At 43.2% G+C, this 22666-nt stretch overlaps 1 protein-coding gene across 1 annotated transcript; it reads right to left on the bottom strand.

Moving 5' to 3' along the window:
• Nucleotides 1–4150: 4150 nt before the first annotated feature.
• Nucleotides 4151–10496, bottom strand: LOC118936615 (collagen alpha-1(VI) chain-like). Its single transcript, XM_036966718.1, has 14 exons — nt 10447–10496; nt 10245–10289; nt 9902–9928; nt 9712–9738; nt 9519–9563; nt 8392–8445; nt 7051–7113; nt 6896–6958; nt 6688–6741; nt 6516–6551; nt 5456–5581; nt 5049–5111; nt 4360–4400; nt 4151–4208 (listed from the first exon to the last, which is right to left on the bottom strand). The coding sequence occupies exons 6-14, from the start codon at nt 8428–8430 to the stop codon at nt 4193–4195; spliced, it is 501 nt and encodes a 166-aa protein (XP_036822613.1). The 5' UTR covers nt 8431–8445; nt 9519–9563; nt 9712–9738; nt 9902–9928; nt 10245–10289; nt 10447–10496; the 3' UTR covers nt 4151–4192.
• Nucleotides 10497–22666: the final 12170 nt, after the last annotated feature.

The raw sequence follows: 22666 nt of genomic DNA, 5'->3' as shown, positions 1-22666 counted from the left end.
CCAGTAGGACATGATCCTGTGGTTCATTAAGTACCAGTAGGACATGATCCTGTGGTTCATTAAGTACCAGTAGGACATGATCCTGTGGTTCATTAAGTACCAGTAGGACATGATCCTGTGGTTCATTAAGTACCAGTAGGACATGATCCTGTGGTTCATTATGTACCAGTAGGACATGATCCTGTGGTTCATTAAGTACCAGTAGGACATGATTCAAGATCACTTGAATCTCTCTTTGACAGGCATGGCGCCAGAATTTTCTCTCCCATTGCTAAGGGGGAGCTTGACCAATACGTGGGGGATGCTCAGAAAATAATCGATTTTCATGACTTCAGAGTTATAAGGAAGTTCTCGTTTCTTCAATAAAAGCAGATATGGCACACAGCACATTCTATATAAATGTAGTTTAATTGAATTTGGCCAAAGAATATTAAACAAAATAGATACAAGCCTAATTAATACAAGTGACCACAGGGCAATGACAAAAACGTCTTTCACGTGCAAAGGTGCAAGACTTCAGCACCAAGCACTGCATGGGCGCTGTCCGGTGCTGAAGTCTTTCAGCAATAACAACACAATACATCCAAAATGCGACAACAACAGGAAGTACATTTATTCCATATGCATAATCAGACAACTGTGTGTTGGTAATAATGTTTCGGATTAAATGGCTATCAAGAAGTGCATTTACCCTATGCGTGTCAACTGTGCACACATGGTGTAAAACGAGCTGGCTATCATCACAATCTTAGCGATTATATTTAAATTGCAAAAAATACTTGTAGACCGACTGGCTGACAATATGCCTGTGTATTCTTGTTCCATCCAGATCCAGATCAGCATGATTGAATCATGTTTCCACCACTGGACAGGCGCTCTGTCAATTAAAAGACCTTTCAGTTACTCACCAAGTGTTGTTTTATAGAAGGACAACGCGTCTGTTGTTGTGGTTTAGTGCAAGTTAGTCTATAATCTTCTGGACATACAGGGCCTGGTTGTTTCTGCATGTATGGACAGGCAGGCAAGGTTGATGAATCGAGGGTTTGCCATTTTGTTTCTCATGTAGATTTTTACACGCAGCGTGCAGGAAAAACTGCGCTCACATGACGTGGAGGTTACTGGCAGTGTGACAGATATGTGTACAAGTTTATAGATGTCCACGAAGGAGTCTTGAAGGGTTAAAGCATGGACAGGAACTCCAGTGGGCTGCTAACTGTTTCGCCCGGTTATTTTTTTCTTTCCAAGAGCCGGCGCACTTGGTGCACCTCTGCCAGCTGACTGTCCTCTCTGATTCCATAGTGCTGTGCCATGGGCACAAGGCTCTCCTTTTGAAGGAATCTGGCATGCTTGGGGTTGAGGGCTGACTTCCCCATGAGAACTGTACCTGCTTCTGTGTAAAAGTGTTGGGTCATTTCGTTCACCAGTCGGTCAATGACATGAGAGGAGAGGACATGGATGGATGTTCGGTTTGAATTGGAGCTTCAACTATAAAGTCCTGTAGATGGCGAGGATGTTGGGATTGTCTCTTCTCTTGTGGGGCGGCGGTTGTACGGCAAGATCGACCTTTGTGCACAGGGCCTCTGCCTTGCTCCATATGGCTCTCCAAGAGTCCTCCGTGTGCTTTTCTTTTATGCTCGTGATGACGGACTGTGCGAGGTCAGTGGCAATCTCGAGCAAAAGATCAGGGGACTGTAGAGTGTCAGACAAAAAGTTTGCTGTGCGGAACAGATCCTCAAACAGGATAAGGTGGAAAATGAATTCAGAATCAATGAGTGTGAGTAGTGACCGCTCGTCAGTCGATCTGCGTGAATTGGGCTGCAACCTAATGTCCGTTAAGGTTGCAGTGATGGCTGGGAGGGGTTTTTGCACTGCCCACAGCGAGTAGTACTGGCAGGACCATCGCGTATTAGACAGTTTCTGGAGTTTAATGGGCTGCTGTGAAGGCTGAAGTTCCCTTTGCTTCATAATGAAATAGGCATGAACAAATGAGCCTGAGAAAAACAACATATTTACCTCATTGGTTGGATATTTAACAATTATTTACTTAACAAACAGTAAGATATTTCTGTCCTGCTAATGCTGTGTTTTAAAAACCAACAGCCACATTCCATTCCATGATTAGTGGTGCATATGAGACATATGTCTCCGGTCTGATAAGCCTGCATTCCATAGACAAGATATGGTGTATGTGTAGCCGGGATAGAGAGAGCCTGGAGGAGCAGAACCAAGGCCTCAGTATTCCTAAGTATCCGGGAAACTAAGACAGGGTGGGGTTAAGACAACACCAGAGGCAGATGACCAGGAGATGAACCCAGAGTGGCTTATGATGGCCCTTAGTCTGAATGGGAAGGGTGGAGCCAGCCATGACAGCATTTTTAGGTCTACTGTATATACACACAACTCTGCATTCCTGTAAAAGTTAAGCTCTCGGCAACACAACTTAGGGTGTGCAGTCGACGGTTTCCTTATTGCAATAATTAATCGATGTTGAATAAAGATGATTGTTTGAATAATTGTCCAAGTCTCTCTCAGTACTGAAATTTCCACTACAAGCGCCATGCCACTACAAGCGCTCTGAAACTTTGACTGAAAAGTTTTCAACACAGCTTGAGTAATTGGAGAGATTTTTCACTTTATACATATGCCAGTCACTGCTTCCTCAAAGACACTTATACTGGTCTGGCTGTTGATAAAAGCCAAGGTGTTTGGATGTCAATGGCTAGTGGTGCAATCCACGTTTATTGGTCCTGACAAGGAGTTGGAACCAGTTCATGGAAAAGAACCGAAAACATTTTCAATGAACAGAAACGGAACCCGGAGTGAAAGTGATCAATACTGTTCCAGAACAGAATGGTTATTTTAAAAGCATGGGAACCGGTTTATAACGTTATTTTACTTTCCAGGCATTTTTTTCTAGACCTACAAATGCAAAGTCCTCCCTCTGTCACTCAAAAACCTCTTCCAGTGTCTACCAACAAGCTGAAAATCTTTACTAGTGTGTGTGTGTTTAGGCTATTGTAGCCCCTCCCCCCTCCAAAGCATAGGCTACTGTAGCCCTCCCCCTCCAAAGCATAGGCTACTGTAGCCCTCCCCCTCCAAAGCATAGGCTACTGTAGCCCTCCCCCTCCAAAGCATAGGCTACAGTAGCCCTCCCCCTCCAAAGTATAGGCTACTGTAGCCCTCCCCCCTCCAAAGTATAGGCTACTGTAGCCCTCCCCCCTCCAAAGTATAGGCTACTGTAGCCCCTCCCCCCTCCAAAGTATAGGCTACTGTAGCCCTCCCCCCTCCAAAGCATAGGCTACTGTAGCCCTCCCCCTCCAAAGTATAGGCTACTGTAGCCCTCCCCCCTCCAAAGCATAGGCTACTGTAGCCCTCCCCCTCCAAAGTATAGGCTACTGTAGCCCCTCCCCCCTCCAAAGCATAGGTTACTGTAGCCCCGCCCCCTCTAAAGCAGTACTGACATTACAAGCATGATTCAGAAGATAGGGAGAGAGATTTAATTAGCTGGAGAATAATTCACTTTTACAATACTAGTTAAGGATTCTATAGGCCGAGTTATCACATTTCACATTGGATATGTTAACTACAAAAAGGAAACGTGTTTTTAATTCAGCTGCCGCTCTGCACACACAAGCTTGTTAGCTCAAAGGACATTCAAAGTTCCTCCATAGAAGCTCCTCTTCCTAGATATAATTCTGTGGACCTAATTCAGATAACGCATGTCATAACAAGATGCCCAGCGCTTCAAGCCTCCTCCTCAACCTTCTCTCGCCCCTGCAAAATTTCAGTCACCATAGGCTACACTTGTCTGTCCATCACGTATGTAAACAACTAGTTTGCCTGCTCTATCCGCACTTATTGACAAAGTAATCTACTGAGCTAAACCGGTTCATATCTTTATTTTTCTGGACGTAACAGTGGAATGGACAGAGACAGAGACAGAGACAGAGACAGAGACAGAGACAGAGACAGAGACAGAGACAGAGACAGACAGACAGACAGACAGACAGACAGACAGACAGACAGACAGACAGACAGACAGACAGACAGACCTTTAAACCTGCAGGTCCTCTCAGACCAGGGTATCCTGACAGACAGACAGACCGACAGACAGAGCTTTAAACCTGCAGGTCCTCTCAGACCAGGGTATCCAGACAGACAGACAGACAGACCTTTAAACCTGCAGGTCCTCTCAGACCAGGGTATCCCTGTAAGAAGATGAAAGAAAAATCTGAAATAGGCAAATGAGGTCCATGGACATTTTGTCCAGACAATGTTGTTAAATCATACTTGTAACTAAGAATCAAAACATGAATGCCTACTTATTGCTCAGAAATTCACTGCTGAAGAAATACAGACCTGGAACCCTGGATATCCAGGTTGGCCTTCTCCTTGTGTTCCTGTTAAGGGAATTTTTATCAATGATGACTAATTATGTATACATTACAATCAGGACTGACTAATCAGAATACTATTATGTTACTGTATATGTACTAATCCGAATATTATTATGTTGCTGTAAATGTATGAGTTTTCTTTCTTGATCCCAGTACTGAATATAATGTGTGTGAATGTGGTCAAGAGTTAGAACAATGACTGTCTGTTCCTTGGTACAAATGAATCAGACTGGCTAGAATGCTTATCTACACGAGAAAACCTTGACTCGTAAATTATATTAAATTGGTAGGGAGACGGATGTGGGAAGGCTTGAGATACAGCCTTTGTACTGGAACGGAGATGGCACGGGTTGGTGCTGGAACTAATGACGTCATTTTCAGTTTATAACCTGTGGTAACCTGTATCGTGTTCAGTACTCTCGTGAATAAACTCTGCTGTATGACTTTAAGACTGGGCTCTGTCTATTATTATAGAATAAGGGTCTTACAAGTCCTTATGAATGGACAGAGTGTTTAATTTTAATTGGATATTAAAACATAGAGTCATTTAATTCCTTTACTAGTTCCATCATCACCCTGAAGAGAGAATCAAGATAATATTGTGTATTATTAGCCTCATGATAAATCAGATAAGCTCTTCAATACACTCACCCTTTTCCCAATGGGCCCTGCATCTCCCGGTGCTCCTGGAGGCCCCCTGGAGCCCTTAACATCCTGGGGGGAGAGACCCTGGTCAAAATATGCATTGTAGTTTGCATGTGTTACCACATGGTACAGCTGTGTCATCATCAAAATCATTAAATGACTGGCCATCGTACCACAGGCCTGTAAGGTCCCGGCTCTCCTCTCTACCCTTTGAGCCCAGACACTCCACTCAGACCCTTTCAGGGGGAATAAATGAAGAGAGGGGGTGCGACAATGACTGGAGGTAAAACATCAACCTATATTTAGCAATAGCCCATGAGAGAGCTAGCCTGTTCCCCAAGAAGGTGTTGGTGGAACCATATAAGAAAGAACAAGTGATCACACAGAGTAATAGAGGACCGAGGGACACTCACCTGTGAACCCACGTCTCCAGCCTGACCTTCATGACCCTGTGCTCCAGCAGAGCCTGTGTCACCCGTCTCCCCTTGACCACCTCTTATTCCTGGAGCACCTCTTAGTCCCCTCTCTCCCCCTACACCCTTAAGAGAGACAAATAGGAAGAGAGAGGGAGAGAGAGTGTCATGTGTGCTCCCTCTCCGGCCTCTAGGTCACCAGGCTGCTCGTTAAGGCTCACACCTGTCACCATTACGCGCACCTGCGCATCGTCAGACTCATCTGGACTCCATCACTTCCTTTATTACCTGCCCTATATATGTCACTCCCTTTGTTTCCTTCCCCGGGCTTCATTGTTTTTATTTCATATCTGTGTGCTGTTTGTGTTTCTTGTTTTGTATTTAGTTGTATTTATTTATTAAACAACAAACTCCCTGAACTTGCTTCCTGACTCTCAGCACACGTCGTTACAGAGAGAGAGAGGTCACCAGCTTGGATGTGAACAGCATTGTTCAGCTAAACAGCAACTTCCCATCGGTCAACAAGGCCATTTTACCATAATGTAAACATCAAAGTGTTTACAATAGCTAAACCAACTTTTTTGATTCATTATATACTAATGTGTTTTCTTTTACAGTGATACAACTATTTAATTGAGCCATTTAGTCAATGTAGAGCAGGGATCATCAACTAGATTTCTTGAGCAGATTGTCGGGTGGACCGGAGCATAGTTACAAATAGAAAGCAAATTGACCTCAAGAAGCCCTGCTTACATTTGTATTCAATCACGTTTCTCTCTATTATGCGTGTGAATACTTGGGAACAGATTTCTTAAATTCCCTTGGAGCTGATTTCCTGTTGTCCAACAATAAAACATAATCAGATGTCACTTCTTTTTAGAAAACTTGGGGGGTCAAATAAAACCACCCCCGGGCCAAATTCGGCCCATGCACCATCAGTTGGGGTACCCTGATGTTCAGATATCTAGTAAGATATGTGTCTTCCTGTGTCAGATTATGTGGACAGTGTTCGTCCTGGTCCGGATGTTGTATTGATTCTAGAACTAGCTGAGTTCCAAACCTCTGTGCCTGGCGCTCCAGACGGTCCAAAGTCCCCCTGTAAAACACAGAAAGGTGGACAGGTGCCTGAGGTCATTGTCCAAATGTTATTGGTTATGGCATCATTTTTCCATTCAACTATAAAAAAATACACCGATACATTTGGCCGTTTATCACAACTGGCACAACTTTACTTCGTCTCCTTGGTCACCCTTATTTCCAGGTCCTCCGATTGGTCCAGGCTCCCCCTACAGACACAGATGAAACAATACAGCCACACAGAAAAGCTATCCTGTGTGATAGATGGATGGATGATTGAATGATTGAAATTGATGATTGAAATTATTGATTGATTAATTGATTGATTTGATTAGTTGATAAATCAATAAATTGATTGATTACCTTGGCTCCGTTGGCTCCAGACACTCCAGGAACCCCTGGCTCCCCAGGTGTTCCCATCTCTCCCTGTGGACAAGAAGGTCAAATAGAAACTTAAGTCACTCACACATTAAATAATGCAGAACAGACAATTAAGGTGCTGGGTATGACAGAGTTACCTTTTGTCCAGGTAATCCATAAGATCCTTCATCTCCTTTCTGCCCCAGAGGACCTGGCTCCCCCTATCAGAGGAAACAGTCATTACCAACATCAACCAGTCTGAACTTAAATATGAATACTTCAGATAGGAGGAAACAGTCATTACCAACATCAACCAGTCTGAACTTATACATGAATACTTCAGATCAGAGGAAACAGTCATTACCAACATCAACCAGTCTGAACTTAAATATTAATACTTCAGATCAGAGGAAACAGTCATTACCAACATCAACCAGTCTGAACTTAAATATGAATACTTCAGATCAGAGGAAACAGTCATTACCAACATCAACCAGTCTGAACTTATACATGAATACTTCAGATATAACTAACAGCATGAATCTACTATTTATCTAGTATTATTCTATCCAAGTGGGTGACTGGTAAAGACTCCCAAACAAATAAACTCCCACTCATACCCCAATCAGATATAAACAAACAAAAGGATTGTTCTTATCCGCCTGGCTAATTACCCCAACCATGGCAGAAAAAACACACTCAAAATAACCCTGTCTCATCTTCTGATTTTGTTTGAACTGAATTGCTTTCAACAGCAGAATGAAGCACACCTGCTTTAACAGCAAAAAGGGAATGACTATGAAGTCTGCTGAGGACAGAGTTATGGGAATAATGTGTAGTATCGTAACTCCCTGTTTGCAGTACATGTCAGTCTACTGACTAGCTCTGGCTCCTAGAGCGCTATTGGCTGCCAAGTGGTTCTTGGCTGTGGGGGGAAAATTCTGGGAAATGATGAACGCTTGGTGTAACACTCCCAGAGTTTCACTGTAACTAGTCTAGGAGGTCATGAATACAGTAAGCCGTGGTGTGTGTGTGGATGTGTGTGGTGCGTGTAGTGTGTGTGTGGGTTCGTGTGGTGAGTGTGTGGGTGAGATGGTGAGTGTGGTGTGTGTGTGGGTGAGTGTGGTGCGTGTGTGGGTTCGTGTGGTGAGTGTGGTGTGTATGTAGGTTTGTGTGGTGAGTGTGGTGTGTGTGTGTGTGTGGGTGAGTGTGGTGTGTGTGTGTGGGTGAGTGTGGTGCGTGTGTGGGTTCGTGTGGTGCGTGTGTGGGTTTGTGTGGTGAGTGTGGTGTGTGTGTGGGTGTGGGTGTGGGTACGTGCACATGGGACGGAGTAGATGGTATTTTTTAAAGGGGGAGTGTGGAAGTGGGACTAAGGAGGGCCGGTGCTGATCAGTCTGGAAAGACTGTGAAGAAAAGGAAAAGCAGTAGGAAACAAGACAAGCAGAGTGTCATGACTTTGATTCTGGCTACATGACCTTGCATGACTCCTATAGACTTACCTCTGCCCCCTCGTCTCCTCTACAACCAGACAGGCCCATAACCCCAGAGTCCCCCTACAGAGAGAGAAAGAGAGAGGGCGACGTGGGAGTTTACTGCACATTTCAAGGAATAATACGAACATGTGTGACCTCACTGAAGGTTTCCAGAGAAACAGAACTCTCTAATGTACTTTGTAATCTGGAACTACTACACAGTTTTTTGCTCTGAAAAACATCTGCTCTGGTTTGAGAAGCATGTCAAGGGATTCAGGACCCGGGGTGGAGGTGGAGGTGGGGGTGGGGACTGCCTTTAAGCTAAATCTTAAATTTTAATAATGTTTTGGTAAATATTTTTTTATTATTTGACTTTATTGATTTATATATATATTTTAAATATATATTTGTTTTATTTCAGAAAAAACAGTGTACAGACAAAAAGTATAGAAACAGACAATGATAACATATGCTTATTAGTGATAACATAGTTTTATTAGTGAATTTACATAGATGAATATGACATTTTTCCATTAGTGCAATTCAATTAATGAAGTAAAATAGTTTTTCTTTATCCTTTTCATAGTTAAGGAACTTCCTGTCAAATCTCCCAGGGGGGGGGGGGGGGGGGGGGGGGGGGGGTGTCTAAAGGGATGTGACCATGAGGCTTTAGTGCTGAACATTTAGTCTACAAAACACCTATATGATTCATCTGGCTCATATCCACCATGCAGCACCTGGATCGGTTTTAAGATAATTTTAATTTTTTTGGCACCCTGTTATGCTCCATATAGTGCCTCACGGGGATGGACAAAAGTATTGCTCTGTACTGTATAATAGGTCCAGAGCCTATGGAAGAAGGTACAGGTGTTACAAAATACTAACAGCCTTCAGCATGGGCTGAGCCATCCTTCGTCTGTATTTCATTCTCATCTTGTTTTCGTCTCAACCCCTCTAATAATTCTGGAATATGGGTGTATATAAAGGGAGACCTGTGAGGGCGAAGCCTGCATCCCTGTTTAATTGGTCACTCACACTTTACGAGGCCTTGATAGCCTTGTTTTTCTGTTTGTTAGTTTACAGAGTGATACTCTTGTTAAACATTTAATAATGCAGGGGCTGTGTGTTGAGTAAGAGGTAGAAAACAAACAAACCACAAGGCCATCCTTCCCGTCCACTCCATCCGCTCCTCTCTCACCCTAGAAACACATGGGTCACATGACTTCATTCCCACCACTGCAACTGGTTGAATTGGTGAGTATGTGACAATGTGCATGACTGAATGGATGGACACATGAATGAATGAATGAATGAATGAATGAATGATGCATAAGATCAACAACATACCTTTTGTCCAGATGGTCCTCTCGGACCCTGTAGGGCAAAATAACGTTTGAACATTTTGACAGCTGAACCTATGGCTGTTGGATGATTTGATGTGATGTATTCTTTGTTTACATTATATACGTATGTACTACAAGGTTTATAAACACTATTATAATCACTATTACTCTCCACAAAATCGATGAGAGCTTACTCTGTCACCAATAGGACCACGGTCACCCTTTAGAGAAAGAGAGTGACGAATATCAGAGTGTAGCTTCTAAGCACTTAATACGGATCCAGACAGTTAAAATTCCTGGTGTTGGAAACACTGGAAACATATGGCATATTTCAATACAGTTAAGTGAATGCTCATGGAACATTGCATTAGCTAACCTCATACAGCCAGACAAGTATGTCTCTAAATATTGCATTTACGCCATAGCTCTAAATTCTACCAGGCAATGTTACATTATAGCTAACCAGCATGTGTTATGAATAATCTAAAACATTCAAAGTGGTACATATTTTTATTTTAGATAAATAATCACTCTGACCTTCTCTCCTCTGTGTCCTTGGGGCCCCTGGTCACCTGCAGTCCCCTAGGTGACAAAGATATGATCCACATGTGATCCACATATGATCCACATTGCCTGTAGCCATAATCTGTAGCATCAAACAGGCTACAAAGCATAATGTCTCCACAGTCTACAGTCAGCAGATAGACAAGCTCATGTTCTGTAATGTGTCATATACTACCTTTGCTCCCAAACTTTCCGGTCTCCCGGCAACCCCCTGACGTCCTGGAGTTCCCTGAAAAAAAGAATCATATCTATTTCTCATTGTCATCAGTCAACCTCTTCCAGTGTTAGTCATTCTGAAGCAGAGTCTGAGTGAAGCCGTTTGTATAAACTGTGTTAAGCTACAGGAAGCTTCTATCCCCAAGCAATACGACTGATAAATAGATGACAAAATAGCTACATGGACTTTCTGAGTTAACCTTGTATCGGTTGAGCTTCTCCATCAGAGCAACATATGACGTCCTTCCAACACCAGTTAATCTTCACCAATGGTATGGTGAAGATCCGGACTGTGCCCTCTGTTCCATGCCAGCCAACCTCAGGCACATTCTCACAGGGTGTAAAACAAGCCTCACTCAAGGACGCTACACTTGGCGTCACAACCAAGTCCTTAAAAACCTTGCGTCCACCCTGGAGGACAACCGCGAAGGGGCTAAACCACCGAAGCGCGGCTCGACACCATTAGAGCGAGACCAGCTGCGCTTGGCCCGCGACTGGAAAATGCTAGCTGACATTGGCCGGCAACTTGTGTTTCCTCCGGAGATCGCAACCACCACCCTAAGACCTGACATGGTGCTCTGGTCCCGTTCACTCAAGAAGGTCTTCATCATTGAGCTCACAGTACCCTGGGAGGACTCAGTAGATGAGGCTTATGAGCGAAAGCATCTGCGCTATGCCGATCTAGCTGCCGAAGCACGGCATCATGGCTGGAACACAGAAGTCCGACCAGTGGAGGTGGGCTGCAGAGGTTTTGTGGCAACATCTACAACCAGACTGCTTAGAGACCTTGGAATTAAGGGCCAGAGCCAGCGTTCGGCAATCAAAGCTGTATCGGAGGCGGCAGAAGGCAGCAGTCAGTGGCTCTGGATGAAGAGGAAAGACCCCAGCTGGGCCCCGAAGTGAGAGGGCCAGGAGGTATGCGGTCAACAATGCTTGACTCAGGGAGGAGGATGCCCCTGCCATGCATAGTCCCATGGGATGTTGGCTATCATCAACAAGGCAACTCCTATGACTAATTGGGAATGGGACGCAAGCGTAGGATTGATCACCCTGTCGCTGGCCGCCTTTGGGGAGGGTGTATAGTGTGAAAGGCCGAAACACCCTAGGAACCAAAGGTACACTACTGATGATGCGCTCCCCAAATTTCACCAGGCTCACTGTTCATTAACTCTTGGAAGTGCTTGCACAAAGGATAGTAACATCTCATCCTGTGTTCTTGGAATCATTTACTGAGCTTTTATTTTTATTTGTGTACTGTCTCTGTTCACACGCACAGGGCCCCCCCCCCCCACACACACACACACACACACAGTCTCTGTTCACACGCAAACACACTGTCTCTGTTCACACGCACAGGTCCCCACACAGACACACACACACACACACACACACCCTGTCTCTGTTCACACGCACAGGGCCCTACACACACACACACTGTCACTCCATCATCTGCTCACTCAGACATAATATGCACATTCATATTGACTCTACACACAAGCACATTCACTCACATACAAGCTGCTGCTACTCTGTTTATCTTATATCCTGTTGCCTAGTCACCTTACCCTTATATATATATATATATATATATATTTACCTCCAACACTCCAATGTTCCTGCACATTGTAAATATGGTATTGGAACTGACCCTGTATATAGTATGCTTACTTACTTACTTATTGTTAGGTTTTGAGTTTGCAAGAAAGGCATTTCACTGTACTTGTGCATGTGACATTATACCCTTTGGCCCAAAATTCCCATTGAGACAGAGAAGAAAGTCTTGGACTTGCCAGACTGCCAGAAGTTGTGCACAGAACACGGTACTGTACAATAGAATCAATCAAACTAAGCTTTTTCAGTTCCACTACCTCCTCGTCTCCTTAATGCATTTCTTGGCTGGAACACACAAGAGCTGTGTTGACTAGCAGTGGGCTAGGCAGGCCATCTGGACGCCATGATTAGATCAGACACAGAGAAGGCCAGAGTCATTAGTCCCCATCAGGTAAACAGGGGCATGCTCAGATCACACATAGAAATGTCTGTTATAGAGTGGACATGATTCCCTATTCCACATGACTTAGAAGCATGGCTTTTCTATGTAATATATTTCTATCTCAATGTTCCATAACGCTGCACCCCATGGAATACAGTCCTGGTAAAGCAAAGATTGTCATCTCATTAGCATTCCATTGGATATTGGCGCAAAGCCACTCCCGTCCTTAAAACCTTTGGTTTGAATCCAGACCACAGCAGGGGCAGCTCTGGATCCTCTGTAGACAAGTTACTACTGAATCAAGCCTCAGTCTTTCAATTTGTCTTCCTCTCGCTCTCATCACTCTTATACACAGTCATGCACGCCTCCATCACACACACGCACACACACACTCTTTTCTCTTTCTCACATGTACATTAGCGAGTGAAACACGTCTCTTTGCCCTGTGAAACAAAGAACACGGATGAGAAAGACTTCTGACTCCACTGGACCCCATATTAAGACTATACTGAGATCAGATTAATCAAGACAAACAATCTGTAATGAGGTTTTCTGCGAGATCATGTTGAAAAGGGACGACAATTTGATCAGGCTTACCTTGCACTCGAACGAACAGCACTGAAAAAGAACAATAAACATAAATCAACCACAGTCATAATCACTGTTCATAAATAAGATCACAAACAACAATCATCTCACTGTATTGGTCGGGAACTATCAAATCAAATCAAATTGTATTGGTAACATACACATATTTAGCAGATGTTGTAGCGAAATGCTTGTATCAAAAAGACTGAAGAAAAAACTCACCACAGATTCAGAATCCTTGTACTACAGATCCATAAAAGAAGAGACAGACATTTGGTTAGAATAGTCTGTTTGGGCAACAACAAAAATGGCCTACAGTAAATTACATTTAGGTACAGGGCCTTGGTTTAAAAATGGCCGCTTGTATGATGGTAACTATGTGACGATGGTGTACTAACTACTCAATCAACCAATCTGTCATGCCCTGATCTGTTTCACCTGTCATTGTGATTGTCTCCACCCCTTCCAGGTGTCGCTTATTTTCCACAGTGTATTTATCCCAGTGTTTCCTGTCTCTCTGAGCCAGTTCATCTTGTATGTTTCCAAGTCAACCAGCGTGTTTCTCCCCGTGCTTTTGCTAGTCCTCCCGGTTTTCACCCCATGCCTGTTTTCTGGACTCCGTACCCGCCTGCCTGTCCAGTCTGCCTGCCCTGACCTCGAGCCTGCCTGCCACTCTGTACCTCCTGGACTCTGATCTGGTTTTGACCTTTTGCCTGTCCACGACCATTCTCTCTCTACCCTTTTAACTAATAAATATAAAATACTCAAACCATCTGCATCTGGGCCCTGAGCCCTTATACAATCAATGGACTCACCCTGTCATCAGCTGCCCTGTTGCTACGGAGATGGCACAGTCGGTGTGGGTTCCCTTGCCGATGTAGCGAATGTCCTGTATAGCTCTCTTCAGCTGAGCTCTTCCTTGGGCCTCCTTGGTGCTGGTCAACTCCCTCATCACCTTTACCTCATCACTGTAGTGCAGCACTCCCACACTCCACGTCAGGTTACGCTCACAGCTGTAGTATCTAGATGAGTACAGGAAGAGCTATGTCACAATGGCACACAAAGAGTGACACCAAGCAAGTTACCTCTGATCTACATGCACTACAGGGACAATTCCCCTAAATCAGCAGTATTTAATTTACTGTCTACAGATTAGAAGGCAGGGAGTTCGCTCATGGGAATGATGTATTGATTCCCAGAGGGGAGAAAGTGGTACTAAAACCTGATAGAACAAATCTATTACAAGTTTTACGTCTTGTCAGGCCCCAAGCACATTTACACCCATCGTCCCCCTGCTATTTTCTCCAGTACCCAATCAAACCATCAGGCAGTTGCTATTCTGATGAAGTCAATGAACGATACATAAATATTCAACCAACCGTGTCAAGAACCAGGAGCTGTCAAGAACTAGGTGTTCTTTAGCTCTTTGAACTTTAGGTCAGTGGCATTTTGCATACTTCAGCAGGATCACATCAAATCACAAAAAAATATATATACTATTTTGGCTGTTTTGCAAAGAAGTTGTGCTGAGTCAGACACATTAGAGGATACACCATGATCTTTGGCAAATGGCATACTTGGACTTTTATCCTTCCTTTATAAACATTGAGCTGATCATATTTTATTGTACAACAATGTCTTGAATCACAGGGCTTCTCCAGAACATGGGCCCCAATTCAATAAATGTCAGATAATGACAAAGCTCACTGTGTGCCTGCATGACTGAAAGTGTTGTTCTCTTATATGTGTATTTCTGATCACGTGAAGACGTCATTCATCAGGTCCTCTGAACTTCAGGAAGACAACTCCTTAGCTGTAAGGTGAGTCTTCGTTAGATAGAGATAACATATCAACCTTCCTCTCAGTCAGGAATGCAGCTCAGTGCCCCAAAGGTAAACCCCAAACCTTTTCTGGGCGAATGATTTGGAATGGCTGCACTGAACAAACACGCACAGTCACTCATTACACTGGCTGCCTGTCTGAGCTTGTTAGTGAGTAACACCCACACACACACACACACACACACACACACACACACACACACACACACACACACACACACACACACACACACACACACACACACACACACACACACACACACACACACACACACACACACACACACACAGACACAGACACACACACACACACACACACACACACACAAACTGACGCACACACAGGCATTCAGTGATGAAACGTATTGGTATGGGCCACAGAAAACACAGCTCAAATATTTTAACTGTAATAGTTTTACTGTTTCCGAACAGTGGGATGGGAAAAGCAAATCTATTACGATTATAATAGATAAGTTGCAGCATCTGTATAAATGCCGGTGGTCTTAGCAAAAAGCCCAATGCGTTTTGTAGTTCAACAAGATGAGCTGTCTTGGCCTCCGTAGACCGCTTTCCTTCAGTCAAAAGACCAAATCGCCCTCTAGTGGCCTCATGGATGGAATGTTATTCATATTTGTCATCATTTCATAATGAATAAACGTTTCCTTTTTTTACTCCCGAAACTCCGGTGTTTTAATGTCAAACGATTTTGTTATATTTTTCTGTGATGTATATAGAGTGTAATAGTGGGATGCAAACTTAAAATGTAATACATTTGAACTCTATATCTGTCACACCCGGATCTGTTTCACCTGTCTTTGTGATGGTCTCCACCCCCCTCCAGGTGTCGCCCATCTCCCCCATTATCCCCTGTGTATTTATACCTGTGTTCTCTGTTTGTCTGTTGCCAGTTTGTCAAGTCAACCAGTGTTTTTGTTCTCAGCTCCGGCTTTTCCCAGTCTCTATTTTTCTCCCCCTCCTGGTTTTGACCCTTGGCTGTCCTGACTTTGAACCCGGCAGCCTGACCACTCTGCCTGAGCCTGCCTGCCGACCAGTACCTCTGGATTATTGACCTCTGCCTACCCTGACCCTGAGCCTGCCTGCCGACCAGTACCTCTAGATTACTGACCCCTGCCTACCCTGACCCTGAGCCTGCCTGCAGACCAGTACCTCTGGATTACTGACCCCTGCCTACCCTGACCCTGAGCCTGCCTGCGGACCAGTACCTCTGGTTTATTGACCCCTGCCTACCCTGACCCTGAGCCTGCCTGTCGTCCGGTACCGTTGCCCCATTTCTGGTTTACTGACCCCTGCCTACCTTGACCTGTCTATTGCCTGCCCTGTTGGATAATTAAACAATTGTTAATTTGACGTGTCTGCACCTGGGTCTTACCTTCATACCTGATAATATCTGACATGGTACAGGTGTATTCTTTTTTTAAGCCCATAACCATGTGTGTGAGGTGTATACTTTTGTTTCAAGGTAGATTTGTTTAAGACTAACAAGAAACACTCTGTGTGACTCTGTTTTAGCCCACAGCAGTATGCTTGTGCTTTTCCAAGAGCATCATATTAACGCAACCCTGAGCACCATGTAAGGAGAGAAGCTGTTCTCATACACTACCTCTCAGCCCCAATTCATCACTGTAGAACCACAGTTCACACAGAGGTCAACACACAACCGTGTTTATAAGACTGCATGTAGTGAGGCAGACCTCCTGAGATGATCATCAACAACACATTGTCAGGAGAACACTACTGCCCAGAGCAGCTATCAATGGTCATTCTGCATGTCGCTTATCAGCGTGGGTCTGAGTGTGTGGTGAATAATACTGGTACAATATGACTGTATTTTTTAATAATGATCACAGAGGGGAGTTTAAGAAATGAAACAGGAGGTATGGCGATGGAGGCCTCTGTAGGAGGATTGATATTGTTTGGTCTGCGCTAGTCTGTGGGGTGAATAAACGGTCAGGCGCGAGTTTCCCAGAAGCCTTGTCGCTAACATGACACTTGATTTCTCTTGGCAAGCTCGCCATAATCATTACTACGTAGCATTAATTACCGTTTAGTTGCCAAATGTCATGAATTGAAGTAAGGGACCTGAAAGCACCCATTGTTAACCACATCATTTCTTAATGAATACCAGTCATGTAGCTGAAACTGTCAGTATGGAGGTGATACACACCTAGTATTGAGCTGGTCCACAAAGTCCAGGGCAAACTGCTTGATCTGATCAACAAAGGAGCCGTAGGGCTTGGCCCTCAGTGCCACACTCTCTGAGGTGTCCAGAACAATGTACACATCCGCTTCTGCTTCTTTATAGCCAACTCAGCCAAGGATCATTTTCAAATGGGATGACATCTCCTTACAAAATATTTGATAGAAAATGATTCAAATGAAAGTGAAAGTCTCCCAGTAAAATATTACTTGAGTAAAAGTCTAAAAGTATCTGGTTTTAAATGTACTTAAGTACAGTGGTGGAAAATCTACTCATTGTCATACTAAAGTAAAATTACAAAGTACATGATATACATCAAATTACTTATACTAAGCAAACCAGACGGCACAACTGTATTTTTTAAATGTACGCCTAGTCAGGGGCACACTCCAACACTCAGACATAAATGACAAAGGCAGTATTTGTGTTAAGTGAGTCCACCAGATCAGAGGCCGTAGGGATGACAACACATTATATTGATACAGTATGTGCGTAAATTGGATATTGCTGTCCTGGCTGAGCATTTGAAATGTAATAAGTACTTTTGGGTGTCAGGGATAATTTATGGGAGTAGAATTTACATATTGTATTTAGGAATGTAGTAGAGTAAAAGTAAAAGTAGTCAACGAAAAAATATATAGATACTGAAGAAAAAACGACTTAAGTAGGACTTTAAAGTATTTTTTACATAATTACTTTACACCACTGGTCGTTGCTATAACAACTAGCATAGAATGCTTTCTGAACACAAATCCAATTTGGTCACAGCGTTTGGAGAGTCAGTTTTCCTGAATGGATTTGAAAAGAAATTTGAGCATTAAGGCCTGAAGTGTGAACAAAGCTTTAGCCTTATACAGACACATAGATAAATGGCTGGTTCAATCCAAAGATCTTAGATCAAAGGTCTTATTACCTTACCTTACCTTCAACAAGTCAACATCGGTATCTACTACCTACCTTCAACAAGTCAACATCGGTATCTACTACCTACCTTCAACAAGTCAACATCGGTATCTACTACCTATCTTCAACAAGTCAACATCGGTATCTACTACCTATCTTCAACAAGTCAACATCGGTATCTACTACCTACCTTCAACAAGTCAACATCGGTATCTACTACCTATCTTCAACAAGTCAACATCGGTATCTACTACCTACCTTCAACAAGTCAACATCGGTATCTACTACCTACCTTCAACAAGTCAACATCGGTATCTACTACCTACCTTCAACAAGTCAACATCGGTATCTACTACCTACCTTCAACAAGTCAACATCGGTATCTACTACCTATCTTCAACAAGTCAACATCGGTATCTACTACCTACCTTCAACAAGTCAACATCGGTATCTACTACCTACCTTCAACAAGTCAACATCGGTATCTACTACCTACCTTCAACAAGTCAACATCGGTATCTACTACCTACCTTCAATAGTCAACATCGGTATCTACTACCTACCTTCAACAAGTCAACATCGGTATCTACTACCTACCTTCAACAAGTCAACATCGGTATCTACTATCTACCTTCAACAAGTCAACATCGGTATCTACTACCTACCTTCAACAAGTCAACATCGGTATCTACTACCTACCTTCAACAAGTCAACATCGGTATCTACTACCTACCTTCAACAAGTCAACATCGGTATCTACTACCTACCTTCAACAAGTCAACATCGGTATCTACTACCTACCTTCAACAAGTCAACATCGGTATCTACTACCTACCTTCAACAAGTCAACATCGGTATCTACTACCTACCTTCAACAAGTCAACATCGGTATCTACTACCTACCTTCAACAAGTCAACATCGGTATCTACTACCTACCTTCAACAAGTCAACATCGGTATCTACTACCACCTTCAACAAGTCAACATCGGTATCTACTACCTACCTTCAACAAGTCAACATTGGTATCTACTACCTACCTTCAACAAGTCAACATCGGTATCTACTACCTATCTTCAACAAGTCAACATCGGTATCTACTACCTACCTTCAACAAGTCAACATCGGTATCTACTACCTATCTTCAACAAGTCAACATCGGTATCTACTACCTACCTTCAACAAGTCAATATCGGTATCTACTACCTACCTTCAACAAGTCAACATCGGTATCTACTACCTATCTTCAACAAGTCAACATCGGTATCTACTACCTACCTTCAACAAGTCAACATCGGTATCTACTACCTACCTTCAACAAGTCAACAAGAGTAAATGCTTTTCAAAAATAAAGTACAGTGTTTTAAAAAAACATGTATTGACAAATGATTTTCCAATACTGGTATTTCCAAATGCTTTAACTTCAGATCCCATTGAATCCACACTTGACAACAGAGAGGTTTCCTTACCATTCTAAAGACAAGTGGCATGGTTCTAAACTGACAAATGGATTTGTTCCAAACTCTTCTAAAGTGACCAGTGGTAGGTTCTAAGCACTTTAGAATACCTATGTGTTTAATAAAGTGGCATTTCTTACCTTTCTCTTTTTTGCATATGTGAAATGTGAATATCCCACAGGTTTTTGTTGTCCAGGTGTGTTTGCTGCTCTCTTTGCTAGCAGTCTGTGCAACAGGAGAGGATGGGGCTCACCTGCAAAGTGTCCTCCCATCTCATACAGTTTACACCCCACACAATCCTTACTGCTACCTTACAGCAGCTTCTACTGAGGCCGATAGAGTAAATTACAGGGGATTTAATAAAGTAGGCTGCACAAATACATAGCACACAGTGCAATCTTTGTATGAAGTATCGCTGTGTGTGGCCTAAAAATATTGCCAGTAGTGAAGATTCAAGGCCCCCTGAAGGTTCAATGTCCTCTTAGAGAAGTTTCTACAGGATGCACTTCCTCACATTATAACAGTTTCACAGTCTTCACCTCAGAATGACATGGAGGTCTGACTCAGTCAACTGAACAAGACTGTGCGAAGAATGAGAACACAGTTCTTGGCTAAAGTTGTTCAATTCAAGTGTCTGCAAAGTCCAATCTAAACAATGTAATGGATCTCAAATAGCATTTGGCTCTCCCCAGATCAGACCTGAAGGAGTCCTTTCATTGCTATAAACTTGGCCTTGATGGAAACATTGACGAGTCAAGCGCCCAGCTACCTTTTCTATCTCACTCTTATGCAACATTGAAGCTAAAAGCTGTGTCAAAGTGTCCTGGTAAATTGTTTTTTTAATGTACAATAGATTTCTCATTTCCTCAGACACGAGAAAAACAGAAATCTCTTGCTCTAACACAGGAGTTCGGTGGAACCTTAATTGGGGAGCTCGGGCTCGTGGAAATGACTGGAGTGGAATCAGTGGAATGGTATCAAACACATGGTTTCCATGGTTTCCAGGTGTTTGATCCCATTCCATTTGCTCCGTTCCGGCCATTGTTAGCAGCCTCCATTAAGAATAAGTTCACATGCAGATAAGTACCTGCAGCATGCAATTCAAATCTGATATGGACTGGTCTTTGTCTCAGCTGGGCCTGTTTTGCCCTCAGGCTAACATAATGGAAGTCAGGAACTGCGAAGGCCAAACATGCAGATACATGCATGCAACCTGGCTGCCACCACTGACAGACCATCGTGCTCCTAAGTATGGATGGAAACGTTCAGCATGGTGGGCTGAACAACAACATGGTAGACAGGGGCAAAGATTTCCACAATCACTCACTCACTCACAAAGTAAATTGCACATTGGTTTTCTTGTTCAACATTTAGTTGACCAATAGATGATTGTATCTCCTAACTTGGTATAGGCTCTGAGATGAAATAGGATATGAAGTCACTCTCCTATCTCATAGCAATAGGCTACTATAATATATAATACTATATATTTTAAATAGGCTACTGGTCTATTTACTTTCGATGCTTATTGAATGAGAGACAGATCAAGAGTAGCTTAACATTGGTTGTGTAGCGGTAATAAACCAGTCATGTAAGACAATAAGAGACATGTCCTGCTGTAACGATACGCGCTGAGAGTCGGGAAGCAAGTTCAGGGAGTGAGTGTTTTAATAAAATAAACATCATGCAAAACCAGAAACACTAACAGCACACAGACATGAAACTGAAATAGAAACAACGACACCTGGGGAAGGAACCAAAGGGAGTGACATATATAGGGAAGGAACCAAAGGGAGTGACATATATAGGGAAGGAACCAAAGGGAGTGACATATGGAGGGAAGGAACCAAAGGGAGTGACATATATAGGGAAGGACCCAAAGGGAGTGACATATATAGGGAAGGAACCAAAGGGAGTGACATATATAGGGAAGGAACCAAAGGGAGTGACATATGGAGGGAAGGAACCAAAGGGAGTGACATATATAGGGAAGGACCCAAAGGGAGTGACATATATAGGAAAGGAATCAAAGGGAGTGACATATATAGGGAAGGAACCAAAGGGAGTGACATATATAGGGAAGGACCCAAAGTGAGTGACATATATAGGGAAGGAACCAAAGGGAGTGACATATATAGGGAAGGACCCAAAGGGAGTGACATATAGAGGGAAGGAACCAAAGGGAGTGACATATATAGGGAAGGAACCAAAGGGACTGACATATATAGGGAAGGAACCAAAGGGACTGACATATATATGGAAGGAACCAAAGGGAGTGACATATATAGGGAAGGACCCAAAGGGAGTGACATATATAGGGAAGGTAATATGATATGATCAGGCTATGATTTAGGCCTATATACTGTGATAAAAGTAAAATAAATATTATACGACATACTATGTGAGATGGTAGACGACAATTTGTGCATAACCATGGTCTGAGCTGATTGTGGAAATATGCACACTTTCCAACTGACAAATAAATAATCTACCAAGATTTAAAAATAACTGAAATTGGCACAAGATGGAGGTAATGTTGGAACAGCACTAACAAAATTACAGTTAACTAAAATGTACAGTTAATCCAGTATAAACTAATTTATAGAATTTAATACACAAGAGACAACATTCACAAATTCTACAGCACAAGGCAGAGTAATGTCTTAAATGTAAAACTAACAATTACTCAGTAATCCATGCATTCTGGGAATGCTATAAAATCCCAAAGTTATGGGCGGAGTTAGGAAGTTGGCTGTCAGAAGTATTACAATGTAAATGTACTTTTAATCTTCCTGTCTTCATATTTCAAGACGTGGCACATGAGCGTGGAGATACAACATAGATTGGACAAATCTCTGAGGATGCTGTAAGGACTGTCTCTGAGGCTGCTGTAAGGGGCTCTCTCTGAGGATGCTGTGAGGTCTGGCTGTTTCTGAGGATGCTGTGAGGGCTGGCTGTCTCTGAGGATGCTGTGAGGGGCTGGCTGTCTCTCAGTATGCTGTGAGGGTCTGTCTCTGAGGATGCGGTGAAAGGCTGGCTGTCTCTGAGGATGCTGTGAGAGGCTGGCTGTCTCTGAGGATGCTGTAAGGGCTGTCTCTGAGGATGCTGTGAGGATCTGTCTGTCTCTGAGGATGCTGTAAGGGCTGTCTCTGAGGATGCTGTAAGGACTGTCTCTGAGGAT

Source organism: Oncorhynchus mykiss, chromosome 3 (assembly GCF_013265735.2).
Source record: "Oncorhynchus mykiss isolate Arlee chromosome 3, USDA_OmykA_1.1, whole genome shotgun sequence".
Taxonomy (NCBI): domain Eukaryota; kingdom Metazoa; phylum Chordata; class Actinopteri; order Salmoniformes; family Salmonidae; genus Oncorhynchus; species Oncorhynchus mykiss.
Note: the sequence above shows the minus strand (reverse complement) of the source record. Positions and strands in the feature narration are given on the sequence as shown.

Coding starts and splice junctions, on each gene's coding strand:
- LOC118936615 (XM_036966718.1), bottom strand. CDS start 8,430: ATGGGCCTGTCTGGTTGTAGAGGAGACGAGGGGGCAGAG. Junction 6,959..7,050: donor ATGGATTACCTGGACAAAAG/GTAACTCTGTCA, acceptor TCTTGTCCACAG/GGAGAGATGGGAACACCTGG. Junction 4,401..5,048: donor CAGGGCCCATTGGGAAAAGG/GTGAGTGTATTG, acceptor TTCCCTTAACAG/GAACACAAGGAGAAGGCCAA.